The 14,112-nt window shown below is 42.5% G+C and overlaps 1 protein-coding gene across 19 annotated transcripts in view; it reads left to right on the top strand.

Annotated features, from left to right (window-relative positions):
• The window catches only part of mbnl2 (muscleblind-like splicing regulator 2), a 56,257-nt gene that overhangs the window by 34,460 nt on the left and 7,685 nt on the right, over window positions 1-14,112 (top strand). For 8 of the 19 annotated variants that reach the window (XM_004552643.6, XM_076880318.1, XM_012919464.5 and 5 more), the window contains 6 exons: window positions 2,915-3,079; window positions 3,853-4,056; window positions 6,244-6,504; window positions 9,530-9,583; window positions 10,016-10,166; window positions 11,837-11,872. In XM_004552643.6, coding sequence (XP_004552700.2) covers window positions 2,915-3,079; window positions 3,853-4,056; window positions 6,244-6,504; window positions 9,530-9,583; window positions 10,016-10,166; window positions 11,837-11,872 — 871 coding nt within the window. Of the gene's footprint in view, window positions 1-2,914; window positions 3,080-3,852; window positions 4,057-6,243; window positions 6,505-9,529; window positions 9,584-10,015; window positions 10,167-11,836; window positions 11,873-12,884; window positions 12,980-14,112 lie in introns of all 19 variants that reach the window. The other 11 variants (XM_004552651.6, XM_004552645.6, XM_076880320.1 and 8 more) reach the window with 11 other exon arrangements.

The following is a 14,112-nucleotide window of genomic DNA, read 5'->3' as shown; positions in this document are numbered from 1 at the left end:
ACGAGATAAAAGGAGAAAGTTCTACAATTCCAAGGCCTGCATTTAGTAAGAATCACAAAACAAGGAGCTTCGCCACCATTTACCTCATCGCTTTAAGTGAAGACTAATGACGAGCATTTGCAGAAAGCATATGTCATTCACTGGCTGTAGATGAACCGAATATGGAGCAGAAAGTGAGGTAATGGCTCCAGAGTGCAGTCTGGAGTGAACTGAGCGACATAGTGTGCGGTGAGGGTCTGTGGTGTGTGTGTTTTTTTGCGTGTCTCTTTATTTGTGTCCGTCTGTGTCTGTGATCTCTGCGGGGCGCGATATTGATGCTGCGCTTCCCCGCAGACTCGGTTTGGGATGCTGTCCAGAGCTCAGCTTCAGCACCAGCTCCCTTTCTCACACACACAGAGTTATACCCGCCCACACATTTTCTCCTGCACGCACAGACACACACATGCACAGTTACACCTGCCTACGCATCCTCTCTTGTGGACACAGAGACACAAAACACACATAGAGCACCGACACACACCTTTTGTCACTTTTGACTGTGGTGGCGGTGCATAAGGCTTCAATTAGTTTGGACACCTCTGAGGTTTTTGGTCCAGCACTAACATTATTCCTCTGATCTGGACAGGCCTGAATGGAGCTGAGTACAACAGTGTGTATATCCATTAGCCTGCATCCCTAAGCCGGTGTGTGTATGTGTGTGTGTGGGTGATGCTTGTTGCGATTGAGAGATTTAGTATGCGTATGTGTGGGCAGGTGTGATTTTGTGCGTGTGAGCCATGAAGGAGGAGGGAGGTAGTGGCTGCAGTGAGCCAGCTCTGACACCAGAGCCGGCTCACTGCAGCTCTGACACCAGGTTTTAGAGGTCAGTCTCTTTTGACTCATAGTTCTGCACCCAGGTCTCTGAAAGTCTTGAACCTGGGATCAACTTTGTTTGTATGTATCTTATTACTCATGTGAAAAAGTGATTGCAAAGGAGCCTATAGTGTTTACAGACTTCATATCCTTTGTGGCTTTGCTCTCTTGCGCTTCCAATCAGTTGTAATTGGAACAACACTAACAGTGTGTTTGGGAGTGCCTTTTAATATCTGCCACGAAGAACAGAATAGCAGGATAGTTATATTGGTTTTTGCTTTGATGAGACTTGAAGAGACTATTTATTTAGCAGCTTTGCATGAATCATAGTTAATAATCATTCATGTATATTTTGCCATGCATATAGGATTTTTAAAACCGATACAGATACATTTGGTGATTTAAACCTCAGATATTCCAACACAAAAAACAGGTCTGAAACAAAGTATTTTAGCTCCTTTCCCCCTCACTTTTCTTCTGACTGGCATCCTCCTTGTAAAATTTGAAGCAGCAGGTGGGTGAACCCCTTCGATGCTCACAGTTATAGTCTCCCTGAGATGACCATTATAAAGGTTCTCCACTCAGTTTGATATCAAACAGATCCAAGAGTAGAAAAACTTTATTAAACTTAAGTCTGAAACTGAGTTACTACTTTATATCAATTGCTTGTACATACACAGACATCAACTCTACTACTGTAACAGTATACATAAGACAGATAATAGGCCTCCTAAGTTGCTTAGCAGCGACAATTTGCACATGGGTTTCAGTCACGCATATATAATATATATAGATCATGTACTAATAATCACAACTATCATTAGAATGATAATAATATCAGGAGACTGATATAATATTTATACATTCCCCACTCAACTTGAAGCTGGCTGTTTCCTTTTTTTGTCTGTCATTGGCATTTTCACAATTCACTGCACTACTCAGCTGGAGTCCCCCTACCCTGTCAAATATAATACACATCATTGCACACGCCAGACCGCTACAGTACATGAGACACATCCTGTGTGTAGCTTTGCCTGGTGGTTTGTTGTCATTTTGTCTGTCTGGGTATGGATGTAGTGTTTGAGAGCAGCGCTTGTGTAATTAAACTCAGTCATAACCGATCACTGCGTGGAAGCTAGGCAGACCTGTCATACTTTCATATAGAGGAGTGATGAGTATGATAATGCTAATCAGGCCACTGTGGTGACGCTCATCTGTGTCATGGAGTTAAAGGGGCATTCGGACAAAGCAGCAGAGCCGTTTGTGCGAGACTGCGCTAAGCTTAGCTCAGTTACCTCTTCTCTCGATCACATTCACCAAGACTTGCCGTGTCATGCCAGATGTGTCATCTCTCCTGTTTTCTCCTTGACCTTTGTCCTCTCTGCTAATTCCGAACAGTCTGTTCTGCCCACATCTTTTCTTCTTCTCTCCTCGCCTTTATGTACCATCTTCCACATAGCTCCAGAGTCCTTTTTCATGCTACCATTCACTTTGTCGCTCCCCCCTGACCTCTCCTCTCCCCTCTCTCTTCCACCCACTCTCGTTGCAGTAAGCACAGCAGCCTGGATCCATATTGAATTATTGTGTTTGCTGTTAGCCTCTGGGTTGACAGTGTAATTGCCTTTATCCACCATGGCCTCTGCAAGCCTTACCCCCCCCCCAATCTGCAACGAATACTAGGTAGACAGTGTGTCCATGTTGCAAGCATGACCTTTTAACCTTCCAGTTAAAAACCTAGTAGATCAAATGGTAATCATCTTCCATAGCGTTGTTTCTGCTCAAAAGCACAAACCATCCCCATGAATTTCTGTTTCACACTCTGTATGAATATGTATGCTGCCTTCAAGCACCTGATGTTTTGGAGTCAGTGCCCACGTATCTGCCACATCCTCAGGCAGGCCCACAGCCTAGTCACACTCAGCTTTATCAACAAAAAACTGGCTGCTTTTCTGTTCATGCTGTTGATGAGAGAGTTGAAGTTTTCGGACCATTAACGACTTGTTTTGTCTCCCTCGCCCTCTCGCCTTCCTCTCCCCCATCACATTTGTTTACTTGTGCTCAGGGTCGCTGCACACGAGAGAACTGCAAATACCTCCACCCACCTGCTCACCTGAAGACCCAGCTGGAGATCAACGGGCGAAATAACCTGATCCAGCAGAAGACAGCTGCCGCCATGTTGGCTCAACAAATGCAGTTTATGATCCCCGGCACCACCATGCAACCTGTGGTTAGTGTGAACTCGCTACTGTGGGAATTGATTGTCTCTCTGAGAAAATAGCAGTGAATTCCATTGTCGTGATTAGCATTAAAAAGTTTGGCGTCAAGCAATGCGATTCACTGACTTTATCCAGTCTTTGGTAAGGTACTTTATTGTTATCTAAACTCTCAGATTTGACTGTTTTTAGATTACGTCTCAGGCTTGGAAGATCAGAAATTTTTTCTTCGCTTTTGTAATGCCCTTGTGCAACGTACAAAAAGTCCCCAGCTGTCCTCAGGGAGTTGCTCAGCAGCCAGCCCTATACTGTGGTTGCACTGGGTAGCTGCCAGGTGTGACTTTGTTTAACTGCATCAGTTTAGTGCTAGGTGTAACAAAAAAAGAACGTGCATGCTCAGCAAAATCTTCCTGGGATACATAACGGTTAAAAAAAAACAAAAAAAACCTGAACCTCCTCTTGTTTCTACTCTCACACTCCTCTCTCTTTTTTTTTTCTCAAGCCGATCCCTTTCCCACTCTCTCTCTCTCTACCTGCCACATTCTCTCCCCAGCTGCACCCTCTGTTCATTTGCCTTTGGTGTCTCTTTCCCCCTTACTTCTCTCTTTCTTTCTCATCTCCATACCCTCTTACTGCCTTTCACCCTCCACTTCCCACTGTCCCTGCCTACATCCATCATCTTTCAGTTCAGCATTTTTTTTTATCTATCCTTACCATTTTAATTAAGGATGTGAAAAATAGCTACTGAAAGAGCAGTCATAAACATGTCGTTTCTCTCCATCTGCAGCAGACGTTTCCAGTCAGCCAGGGGCTGGGGTCCAGCGCAGGTTTAAGCTACACACCCTACCTGACTCCCATGTCCCACAGCATGGGTCTGGTGCCAACAGACATCCTGCCCAGCACTCCGGTTATCGTCCCCGGCAGCCCGCCCGTCTCCGTGACCGCTGGCTCTTCCTCCAACCAGAAACTTCTGCGTACTGACAAGCTGGAGGTGACCCATCCAATCAGAATTCTCCTGCATGGCACTTAATCATAGTGAATGTACTCTTTGAGGCTGTGAAGTGTAATTAGTGTAGCATCTTACTGTGATTATAAATGAGTATCCTTTATAGTTCAGGAGCTTTTACAGGACCCTCTGTGATGCAGTACTTCCAAAAACATGTCTGCTCTCTCCAAAGATTTTCTTTATACTGGTAAAAAATGCAAACTACTTCCTTTAATTTCCACAAGAGTTTGCAGCGATGAAAATACAGCCATATACAAACTCTCCACTTTGAATTAGCTTTTTTAAATGCGCTACTTGTAGTATAATTTACCTTAGATAATGACCTGAAAGGGTAAGCAAGTTTTTAGCATTCTGTTTTATAAGCAAGTTATAAATGACGTGAATAAATACACTTTGAAGTTGCCTTGGAATGAGTCCAAATAAACAATTCAGGCTCTGAAAAAGTTAAGTGGGAGCAAAACAATTAAATCTCAAATCATGTTTCTTTTATAAAAAAAAAAAAAAAGAGGCTGTGAGATTTGTAACTGCGGTAGCTGTTTTATAACCAGCACGTATCCAGGCTTTGTCTTTCAGGGGGGGATCATTTTTCATGGAAACATCAGTATTAGGCTCCTCTCCTCATAGATCTTTATATCAGCTGTGTCCTTGAACACAACTTAAGGGGTATGATTTTGTTATGCCTTGTAGAAGTAATAAATAAGATGGTGTTATTGAAGATTTTGTAATTGGAATTTTTTCAAGATAAACTGCTACTTGCTAGACAGACGCAGTTCGGCTGGGACGCTTTCAGCAACTTCAGCCATCTCCATCTGCCCCCCTGGCAAACGACGCTGAATGAGAATAGCTCTGTGATTGTGAGGCAGTGGAGTTTTTTTTGTTTTTTTGTTTTTTTACCCCGCTATATTTATAAAGATAAACAATAATCTCCCTAAGACCTAGAGGTGATGTGTAGGTGTGTGCCTGTATGTGTTTTTCTGCAGAGTGCTATCACTTAGCAACTGAATGAAGCAGCCTCTAATGAAACAGTATCCCTCTGAGACACTTACATACTCCCCCACAAAGCCATCGTGCACACGTGTGTGTGTATATGTCTGTGTGTGCCTGTATATGTGTGTGTGTCTCAGTCCTAGAGTGGAAGTCAAAAGCAGATCCCTCCTGTGATTACGCCCAAGCCTCTGAACAGTTGAACACACACACTTAGGTTTTGTTACGTTTTGTTGAGCCCTTTTCACACTGTGTCCAAAACTAATTAATAGCCTTATTTAAAAAAAACAACAACAAATAACACAAAATTATGTTTTTTCATTTTTACCTTTTTTAATATTATGTGTATCACATATACGTTTTATTTTGGGGGACGCTGAGAGAAGATTGTTATTGCAGTTATCTTCTTTTTGGAGAGAAGCGCATCACTATGAATAAATCTATATGGCAAATGTTTATACAGTATCTCACAGTGTGCTTTTAATATTCTCCCATATATGTAATATATTATTTATTAACCCGCTGTGCTGCTTCTCACACTCCTTACACTCACATGAACCACTGCAGCCATAATTCATTATGTGTTGGTAATTGTTATTGTTGTTATCATATAGGCGTTGTGTGAAAAAAAGTCTTTTTGCTCTATTATGCAGTATTAAACTTGGAGGATGATTATGCTTGTAAGCATTATCAGTGAGAGCAATGTAAAAAGAGCAAAAGAGCAATCTCTTATTGAACAGAAATGCATGCATTCTGTTGTTTTTGATCATCTGATCAACAGAAATGTAGGTAATATTTGAGTAAATGATGCCCAGCATTAATGGCTTTGACATCTTTTGGGTGTGTCAGAAGCTTTTCTCGACTGGAAAATCCCTGATGTTTCAGGCTTGTCATAGTTAAAACAGTCAGATGACAAAATTTCAAATCCTTAAAGATAAATCTAATAATCTTATCAAGATTTTGATGTCTGCTTGAGTCATCTTGCTTTAAGATGACAAGAAATATAAGGAGCCGCTGCTAGCTAAAGCAATGAGAGCAGCCTTGTTTTGTTTCCTGACATGTACCGAAAGCTAAAGCATTCACTGTTTTGTCTTCTACGTGTGTTTGTTTCCTCTGTGTGCACGTGTCCATGCGTGTCTGTCTGTGTGCGTGTGTGTCCTTGTGTGCGTGTGACTGTCCCGCTTCCAGGTTTGCCGCGAGTTCCAGCGGGGCAACTGCGCTCGCGGCGAGACAGACTGCCGTTTCGCCCACCCGAGCGACAGCCCCATGATCGACACCAGCGACAACACGGTCACCGTGTGCATGGACTACATCAAGAGTCGCTGCTCTCGCGAGAAGTGCAAGTACTTCCACCCCCCCGCCCACCTGCAGGCCAAGATTAAGGCCGCCCAACACCAGGCCAACCAGACAGCTGTGGCTGCGCAAGCTGCTGCCACAGCTGCAGCCATGGTGAGAGTACAGCCCACCTTCTGTGTCTCGTGGCTTCACAGCAGTAGAGCAGGAAAGACACAAACATACTAGTTTCACAAGGTTTCTGCTTGTTTAGTGTTTATAGTGGAAGAGCTTGTAACATTTAGATGGGCTGTTTTATAGCTCTTATATACAGCATACCTGGAACTTTCTAAGAGTTGAGGCTGTGGAAAACTTTTATACTTTTTTCTATTATTTGTGCATCAAATAAATGATGATTGGAAGTTTTATGGCTAGACATAAGAAGCACAACATAATATATACAGTATATCGCAGTGAAATCAAATTTATTATAGCAGAGGGGAGGTGGTAATAAAACTGCTGTGCCTGGTGCTACCTGCCTTTATACAAATCACATAATGTTTCAGATCAAGAGACCCTTCTGAGTAAAGTTTGTACTAGTTAGACTACATAACACATAGGCCCTCTGAAGGCAAAACATTAATCCAAATCATCTTGACGTACACGAAACCTAAGCACATGTTGCTGACCGTGTCACCTACAGTAACATAAAATGTGGAGCACTGCTTTATTACTGCACAAAACCTACCCACCTCTGCCGGGTTTTTTCTAGTGGACTCCAGTGCACAATTCACCAACAATAGTCATCCCAAAGAGTGGCCTTTGTATAGAATAAAAAGGCTTTAGCGAGACCTAAACAAATCAGTGTAACTCCGCAAGAACAATCTGTTATTATCTCTCTGCAGTCCTCTTTTATTTTCCAATGCCCTTGTTTCGTACAAAGACAATATCCTGGCTCACCCCCTCATCCAACCCCACTGCTCTCAATGATAAGTGCGGTTCTCTGCAGATCAATACAAATTGAATTTGGGACGGATGAGGATGCAGCATCCTACCTCTGCCTTTATTTTGACCAAATATAAATAAATAAATAAATAAATAAAACTTCCCCAACAATGTGAGGAGCAGACAGAATTCAAGTCAGCCAGAGAGACAGTGAGAAGAGTTTGGCATTATGTCTTGGCTGTGCCCCGCCTTTCCCCGGCCTCTGAGCGGCTTCTTTTGAATGATCCTGTGGCTAACTGCACTCGCACACCTTGCACTGCGCCAGTGTGCTCACTGACTTTTTTTCCTCCATGGCATGGGCATGCTTTGTGCGTCGCACACACCTCTCATTGGCTGGCTCCATTGCTGCTTGCTCTCCTTCTTCTTCCTTCATGACTGATCCACAGCGTGGATGATAAGGCAGGCTAGCGTGTGCACATATTAGCAGCTGCATTCAAGCAACAGCAAATTGAAGCATCCATAAATAAGAAAAAAGGCCTTGAGACCCGAAGGCGCTGTAACCTGATGTTGACCTGACTGCGCTGTTTTCTTAAAGGTACCACGAGTTTATATTGCCGGTGCATCCTCTTCACAATCCTTTGCTCATACTCCTCCCGTCTTCCTCCCCAGTTTATCAACTTTATGACCCAATTCCCAAATTGTGCAGTCAGATTCTGCACTAGAGGTGAGGAGGGCTAACCTTAAGACAACGAGTTGTTTAGTCAGCACCTTTAATCCAATTTTCTTTTAGTCCTTTTATTGAAGCAGAGACCCATAAAACCTGTTTTGCTGCACTGCTGTGAATAGGTAATACCATTATCCATAATTCACTTTTTAAAATCTAAAGCAAATAGGATAAAGCGCACAGTAGATAAGGTTACACATTAACTGATGCAGTTACAGTAAAAAGGTCCTCTCACTGAGATTATGTTGTTTTACTGTGCCACATTACGTGTTGCTTGCCATGCTGTGATCTTCTTCCTCATTACAAAGGCGAATGCAGTCATCTTTGCTTTTCATGTCACTTTAATAGAGCATCTTTCATTTTAACTAACCGCAATGTTTAACTCTGTGGTGCATCAGCAATGCATTGTTGCTGTTTAATTGGACATACATACATACTATTAAAAAACCCACATACATGAAGCATAGGCTTGTGCATGGACCCTTAAGTGCTGTGTTCATCACACCCGTGTCATCTTTTTTCTTTTTTTCCCCCTCTCAGCAGTGACATCAAATATCAGGATGTTTTTTAAGAAGTTAGCACAAAAACAATTGATATAAAATGACTTATTTTTACTTTGTTAGATTAGAGGAATTTTAATAAACAGAGCTCCACATTATGTTATTAAACTGTAACATTGCCTCACCTTCCCGAGTTCATTGATCACACCTAACAACGCCACACACCCTCACAACGCAGATTTAGTTTGAGGATGTGTCTGTAGTTGAATTGACGCTACAGAGAAGGATGTGGTTGTTAAACTATTTTTGTTAGCCTTTGCTAGTATCTGTACTAATTTGTAGTTTTTTGTTTTGTTTTGTTTTTTTAAATTTGCCTTCACAAAGGTATCCAGTTCTTGCTGCTGGTTGTGAGGGCTGTGTCTTTTTTTACCTCACTCACATCCGAGTCTGTTGTGTACATTTTAACGTTTGTCAGCCTCGAACCACCTCACGTCATCAAATAGGTTAGCTTTCTCCAGGAGCGCCTTAATGGTTGTGTGCGTAGGTCTGTAGTGTCTTACTTTGAACACTGCTGAGAACTTCAGCGCAGATCTCACATCAAGTGTCAGATCAATATTCCTAGTCTGAGCCAGTCGTGTTTAGCGTACTACTTTTCTGTTCTTGCTGTTCAGAAGTAGTTAGTTACTAAATGCTTTCCCGGTAGCTTTGGAGTACATTGTAGAATCTTGCTTATTTTTTTAACCAAAGTTTAATTGTAGATGCTTTTTTTTGGCTTTTGTACTAATTCAAAAAGTAGCAATGTTTCTTTAAAGTAAACGAAACAAAACAAATTTTTGTTTATGTGCATGCCTATTGTTTTGTATGTGGTATACTTGCATTCAGATTATTTTTGTTTTTGTTTTTTTCCTTCTCACCTATCCACAATGCAATGCTGTCCCCCATGACGCACCTCTGCTTGCTGTTACCTGTATGTTAATACGCTTGAATCCCATTGGCCCACTGCCATCATGTGCTCGCTGCCTGCTAATTAAAGACTCAGTCGACTGCCAAAGCAATGAAGCGACCCCTCGAGGCAACTGTAGACCTGGTACTTTGACCTTTCACCTTTTGCTTTGCATGTAGCTTCTTTAATTGTACTGTAGCCACTCACAAAATTTAATTTGGCTCTTTTGTTTTTTGTGAAACCCTGTAAAAGACTTTAATGATATAAATACGTATCATTTATGATCACCAGTGGCAAGTCTAGATTGTACTGTACATTTGTTAACTGAACAACTACAATGTAATGTTAAAATAACTCCAGCTATCGCACTTTCTTTAATGTGTTGTTGACGATTGCCCTGCTACGGGTAGTTTCTCATTGTCCTTGTGATAGTTACAGCAAGTTTCCATTTTTGCCTTCTTGTGCTGTGCATAGACAAATACCAGATTTAGGAAATGTTAGTGTCGACTTGTGTGAGTATACAGTTCAAATCTGCTGTGCTCCTGTTGTGTGTGTGTGTGTGTTGTCGGTGGCTAGGCGTTCCCCCACGGCGTCCTCCAGCCCCTACCAAAGAGACCAGCACTTGAGAAGAGCAACGGAGCGAGCTCCCTGTTCAACCCCAGTGTTTTGCACTACCAGCAGGCGCTGGCCAACGCACAGCTCCAGCAGCCCGCTTTCTTTCCCACAGGTAAGACACACACGCAGCACGCAGATGCAGATAGAAGCAAAGCACTCATAGGTATGCGGAGCACGCACGCACACACAGACGCACAGCTATCCTCCAAACGTGTTGTTGTTTTGGAGCTTCACACGCATAAAAGAGGGGATTCTCAAATGACCGTTTACATCTGTTTAGCCTAATTTTCATCTTTTGGCATGGATTTATTTGAGTGATGCTAATAAAGGCCTTCGCTGTGAGGGTGTGTTTTCAATATTCACTGCGCCATCCCTAAAACTTTGATCTAGTGCCTGCAAATATAAACACATAATTGCTGCCAGGTGGAAGGGCAGTGCGCGCTTTGATCAGAGCAATGAAAGCTATCATATATTACCACCTCAATATGATACACCTGCCAGTCTAATCCCCAAGCATACAAAGGAGCAAAACAAGCCCAACTGTTTCAGCACAAGTGCAATACTAAAATATACAAAATATGGTGATTATTGTTATTTTGGCGATAATTTTATTCCAGTTTTACCAAATTTATTCAGTGATTTTTACCCGCAAATGAACACTCTGTCTGCTTTTCGCACAGAAAATAGCAGTACCTGAAGGGCCCTTGAGTCACTTGCTAAATGAGTTAACTGCAGCTAATATGGTAGCCTGTAGCCACACTCATGACTCATGAGGATAAAACTCCTATCCCTCGCTCTTCTCACTACCTGCCTGCTCTTTTTGTTTCCCTTGGTACGGGATTCCTAATGGTGCTTCATCATCCCTTCCTCTGTGTGTATCTGTGTGTGGGGCGTAGCCTGGCTCACAGTTGCATTTTTTTAATAACCTTTTACATTTCAGATAGGTGGGGTTTCTTCAAAGTTAAGATAAAAAGAAAAGTCTCAGGAGTTGTTTGCCTGTAATATGTATGTGATGGAGGCTTACCTGAGTACAGTAAAAACCCCACGTATCTCCATCTGATCTGGATAGAAGCCTGTGCACATCATTGTACTGATACTGCATGATGCTGCTGTCTGGCACACCTCTTCAGTTTTATTCTTGCCTCTTTTTTTTTTTGACCAAAAAGTGCGATTTCTTTGTCTGTTTATTTTTTTGATATGATCATTTAATCATGTGCAGCTATTCAGAAATTCCAAAACAAGAAACATGCAGAACAGCATGTTGTTGTAAGAAGCCTAACATACAATACGAGCAGGCTCAAGTCTTTTTTAAATATTGTGCAGCCTGAAATGACGCATTAATACAATATGTCACCAAAAATGAATATCCTCTGACCTCGGGAAAAACTCCCTGAAAAATGGAAAACTGGACAGACTTACATTAGCGCTGCATTGCACTTTGCTAAACTTGTCCAGATTTTTCCGTACCTAAGTTTGCTTTATGTTAAACTTTGCTGCAGCTGCATATAAACAGTATTCTAACTAATAAATAACTCAACAACTTAATACATCTCTGCTTGCTTTCATAATCAGCCGACATTGCTCCAGTAACAATAGCAACTGAGCTGAGTGAAGTCCTCAAGCCTTTTGGGTTTTTTTTTCTGTGTGTCTTGTCTAACCTTGTTGTTCTCCTTCCTCTCGATTAACCCATTTATTTCCTCCTCTCTCTCTCTCCCTCTCTCTCTCTCTCCCTCTCTGTTTCCCCCCTTTCTCTCTTTATCTTTCTCTGCATGAACACAACAGGGTCAGTCTTGTGCATGACTCCCGCTAGCAGTCTTGGTAGGTTCTGACCTTCTATTTGCTCTCTCACACACACACTGTCTGATTTAGGTGGGAGTTTTGGGGGATGGAGGGGTGGGGGTGGGGGTATGAGTGGGCACTATCTGCAGCCCCCCTTGCAGGTGAGACAAAAGGACATGATTCGAACACTTGTGAGTTATTATCAAGCTGCCCGTTTTGTTTCACCTGGAAGAGATGTGACTTTTCAGCGCTCGTCTCGCCGCTGACTCACTCTCTTGCTAATGTTTAAAGTGTTAGCGTGGACGCCGCAGACTGATCTGTTCTTAAGCTGTAGGATAGTTTTGTCTGTTTGCTGTGCTGTGTTGATCAGGAAATTTAAATCAGTTTCCCAGAGAAATTACACACAAACCGGAGCATTTGTCACCGCACAACAGGGGATGGGAATTACCAGAAATTCAGCTGATAACATCAGCAGGTCCAACATTAGCAACAAGGTAAACTAATGACTAGAAATAAGCCCTAACAGCCACTTGGGTTTTTAAGATCTCTCATCTCTGCTGTTTGACTCGTCAGCCCACACGAATTGAAAAGTTCCCATCCCCATGCCATCGATTCATCATAATTGGTGTCTTGTGCCCTTTAATTTCTCTGGGAAAAACAGCAAACTGATTTTCCACATAAATTTCCTTACTTGTGATTGTAATCAGCTTTTCTCCTCTTGTTTTTTTTTCTCCCATGCTCTCTTTTCCTTTCTTTCTTTCTTCCTGACCTCCTTTGCTTTGCATTGTGAATGGTTGCATGCCATCTGCCGGTGTAACCCTAACGATGGCTTGCTGGCTCTCTGTAACATCCGCCACCATCAACACCAACAACAAAAAATAAACAACAACCCCGTCAACATGCACGCACGCACCCATGCACGCACGCACGCACCACAACTGTTACAACTACCATAATGCTCCACCTACCTGTCCATTGCTACCACCTCCTTCCCTCTTACCCCCATTCCTCCTCTTCCTCCCCTCTTCCCTTTCCCACCCTCAAAACAAAGTCCCAATGATGTACAGTGCTACGCCTGCTACTGTCTCTGCAGCAACAACTCCTGCCACAAGTGTCCCCTACGCAGCAACAGCACCAGCCAATCAGGTTTGCTCCTTTTAAAGCTTTCTTTCATCAGTCCCCGGAGCTCTGAATAAGTACTGGGCTGCGATAACCTTAACCCACACCTAGCCCATCCCCATCTGTCCATCGGTGCACCTGCACAGAGCACGCTCACACTGGCATGAAAGCCTGTGAGTGGGTGTTTTCTAGACAATTTAAAGCAAAAAGCAGTGTACCTCTTATAAATCACAGCCCGCATTAGGCAAACCCGATAAGCACTTCTTCAGAGCTCCCACATTTGCAAGTAGTAGTTGTGTTGTGTTGCACTACTTCCTGATTTTTGTTTTTTTTTGCATGTTCTGTTTGTTTTTTGTTTTTTGTTTTTTGTTTGTTTTTTAAAATTAGTTTTATTTTCCACTTTTCTTGTTGTTGTCGTCAAATAAGCCTCTCCATCTGCAGTAGGGGCCTCATCTGTACTGCTTGTGTTCTCTGCAAACACACACGTTCAAGCAAATACACACAGACGATTTCCGCAGCACCTAACAGCCGATTCGTAACAGCAGCTATGTTGGATCTATTCCTGTTTTCCACTCCTCTCGGCTTCACCTTTTTACCTTTTCCTGGTTGCAGGATAAAAGGGAGAATAAATCATGTGAGGCAACAGTTCTAGGCTACACTTGTCAGGGTGAGAGACGCAGGAAAAAAAAAAAAAGAAGATCACAGAAGCTGTCTAAAAATGGCCCCTGATCGGCGGCTCTCCTGTTGCCACGTGTCAAGCAAGAGCCAGGGAAGCAAGGCCAGTTTTTTGAATGCCAGAGTGACGCATGTGTGCCCCATTTTAAACCTGGAAATTTCAGCACAATGCCTCATGCAGCTGGCAATCATTTACTGGTAGTTCTGTATAGAGGTACGCTGAGGACACACGGGCGAGCACATGAAAAATATTTCCACCACACGGCATGTGTGTCTTAATTGAATTTAGGAAAACATTCAACATGACAACACGACGAAAGACGCAAATAAATGCGTAAAATTATCTCACTTATTATAATAGCAGTGCCTACTACTATACCAAGGACCAATATAATCCTTCCCCACCTCTTTTTCAGACTCTGCTCCTCCATATTTTTCTTTTTTTGTACTTTTGCTTACTATCTCAATGTGAAAAAAAACCCTTA

The sequence above is a fragment of the Maylandia zebra genome, linkage group LG23 (assembly GCF_041146795.1).
Source record: "Maylandia zebra isolate NMK-2024a linkage group LG23, Mzebra_GT3a, whole genome shotgun sequence".
Lineage (NCBI taxonomy): Eukaryota > Metazoa > Chordata > Actinopteri > Cichliformes > Cichlidae > Maylandia > Maylandia zebra.
Note: the sequence above shows the minus strand (reverse complement) of the source record. Positions and strands in the feature narration are given on the sequence as shown.